Here is a 1701-nt window from a genome sequence, read left to right on the forward strand (position 1 = left end):
TAAGAATGTGTACACAGTTGAACTTTGAATCTTTTGGTTTGTAATCACCGAGCCCATGACATTCAAAGCCATACAAATCCTTACATTATTAACAGTGATACGCTTGAATTTCTTAGACAATATCCTTGGTCAAAGCTTTGGAATCCAGTTAAAACTCAGAAAGGTGTGGGATTGAGAATACCCACTATTGCAACTGGTATTGAGAATACCAACTATTGCAACAACTTTCCACACATATTCGATCTTTCGTCCAGAAAGAGTGGCAGTGAAAAAAGGAAAGAAAGAAAGAAAATGAGGCGTGAGGAGCCGGAAGTTGGGTGAACAGCAAGGAAATTCTAGCTTTATTACACAAGCATGGAACCAAATTCCTTTGGAGGGGGTGGGGGTGGAAGTCTGACGACTTCAGACCAAGGAGGGAACAAGAGAGAACATGGATCTGCCCCTACAGTCCTGGAGACATCTCAATCTGGGGTTAGGACGAAAGGGGACCTCCCTTGCGGTCCAGGGGTCTCCTCCCTCCGCAGACCCGGTGCTGGGAGGCAGCAGAGGGCACAGCTGCACCGGAGTCCCAAAAGGCGGCGCCGCATCCCTGGGGCGCTGGCCTGGACCATCTGCTGCTTCTTCGCCCATAAAGTGCATTAGGGGACGCGGTCCCTGCTGTCCCTGGTTCATCCCTCCAGGCACAACCCGTCCCGGGGCTGAGAGGTCGCGCGGCGGTGGCCCGCATCTCACGCCCAGGCACTGGGAAGCGGCGGAGTCTCACCACGGGTTCCAGGTTCACTCCCAGGACTTGGCGCGCCTGGCGCTGCGCTTCTGCCAGGCTGCTCTCGACCCACACGTCGCCCGCTACGCGGATGGTGGGGAAGGTGGTCAACGTCGGGGTGGCCGCCCTCCCACTCTCCTCCAGGGTGCGGCCCCTGGAGCAGGGCCCGGGTGCCGCGGGCTTACGGGGGCTGCTGTCCTCGCGGGACGGTGGCGGCGGGGGCGGCACCTTCCTCTGGCCGACCGCCACCTTGCGGGCTCCGTGGCGCCTCCGCCTGGCAGCTGGCCGGCGCGTCTGGAGGCGGGCCTCGGGGGGCTGGTGCAGGGGGTCCGGGACCAGGGCCAGGAGGGAGGAGTAGCCGTAGACGTCCTTGCTGCGCAGGATGTGGGGGGAGAACTGGTGCTTGAGGCTGCAGAGGTAGCTCCAGAGCTCCGCGTCTGAGCTCATGAACTCCGTGCTGCGGGGCAGGAATAGCTTGAAAGCGTCGATCAGCGCTTTGGTGCTGCTGGCCAGCGACAGTCGCGAAGGTTGCCACCGCATGTACACCACCTTCTCCTCAGGCGCCTCCAGCGCGGCCCCTCCTGCAGCGCTAGAGGCTCCTCCCCCGGCGGCCGGGGCCAGGGCCTCCCTGGGCCAGCGCCGCCTCCTCTTCATGCTGCTCAGGATGTGAGGCCGCTAGGTGCCGCCCGCGCTTGCCAGGTCTCGCGGCCACCGCAGGGCCCTGATGAATTTCCTACCATGAAGCCAAATCAGGAGGCAGGCTGTGAGAGTTACACCGTAGTTGCTAGGAGACCAGGCGCTTTGTGAGGTCACAATGTCTGCACATCTTATCACGGTGGGCTGCCCAAAGCTGCCTTAGGTTTGGCTGTGTTTAAGATTATGCCCTTGAGAAAGACCTGCACGTAATCTTACCTGAGAAGGCCCATAATTCTTCACGA

General features: G+C 59.8%; 1 protein-coding gene across 1 annotated transcript; it reads right to left on the reverse strand.

The window, feature by feature from the left end:
• Positions 1 to 313: 313 nt before the first annotated feature.
• On the reverse strand, positions 314 to 1423 carry LOC145714893 (coiled-coil domain-containing protein 71L-like). The gene has a single exon (XM_081794423.1). It carries the CDS (start codon positions 1415 to 1417, stop codon positions 473 to 475), a length of 945 nt encoding a protein of 314 aa, XP_081650549.1. The 5' UTR covers positions 1418 to 1423; the 3' UTR covers positions 314 to 472.
• Positions 1424 to 1701: the final 278 nt, after the last annotated feature.

Source organism: Panthera onca, chromosome Y (genome assembly GCF_046562875.1).
Source record: "Panthera onca isolate mPanOnc1 chromosome Y, mPanOnc1 haplotype 2, whole genome shotgun sequence".
In the NCBI taxonomy this organism is placed as follows: domain Eukaryota; kingdom Metazoa; phylum Chordata; class Mammalia; order Carnivora; family Felidae; genus Panthera; species Panthera onca.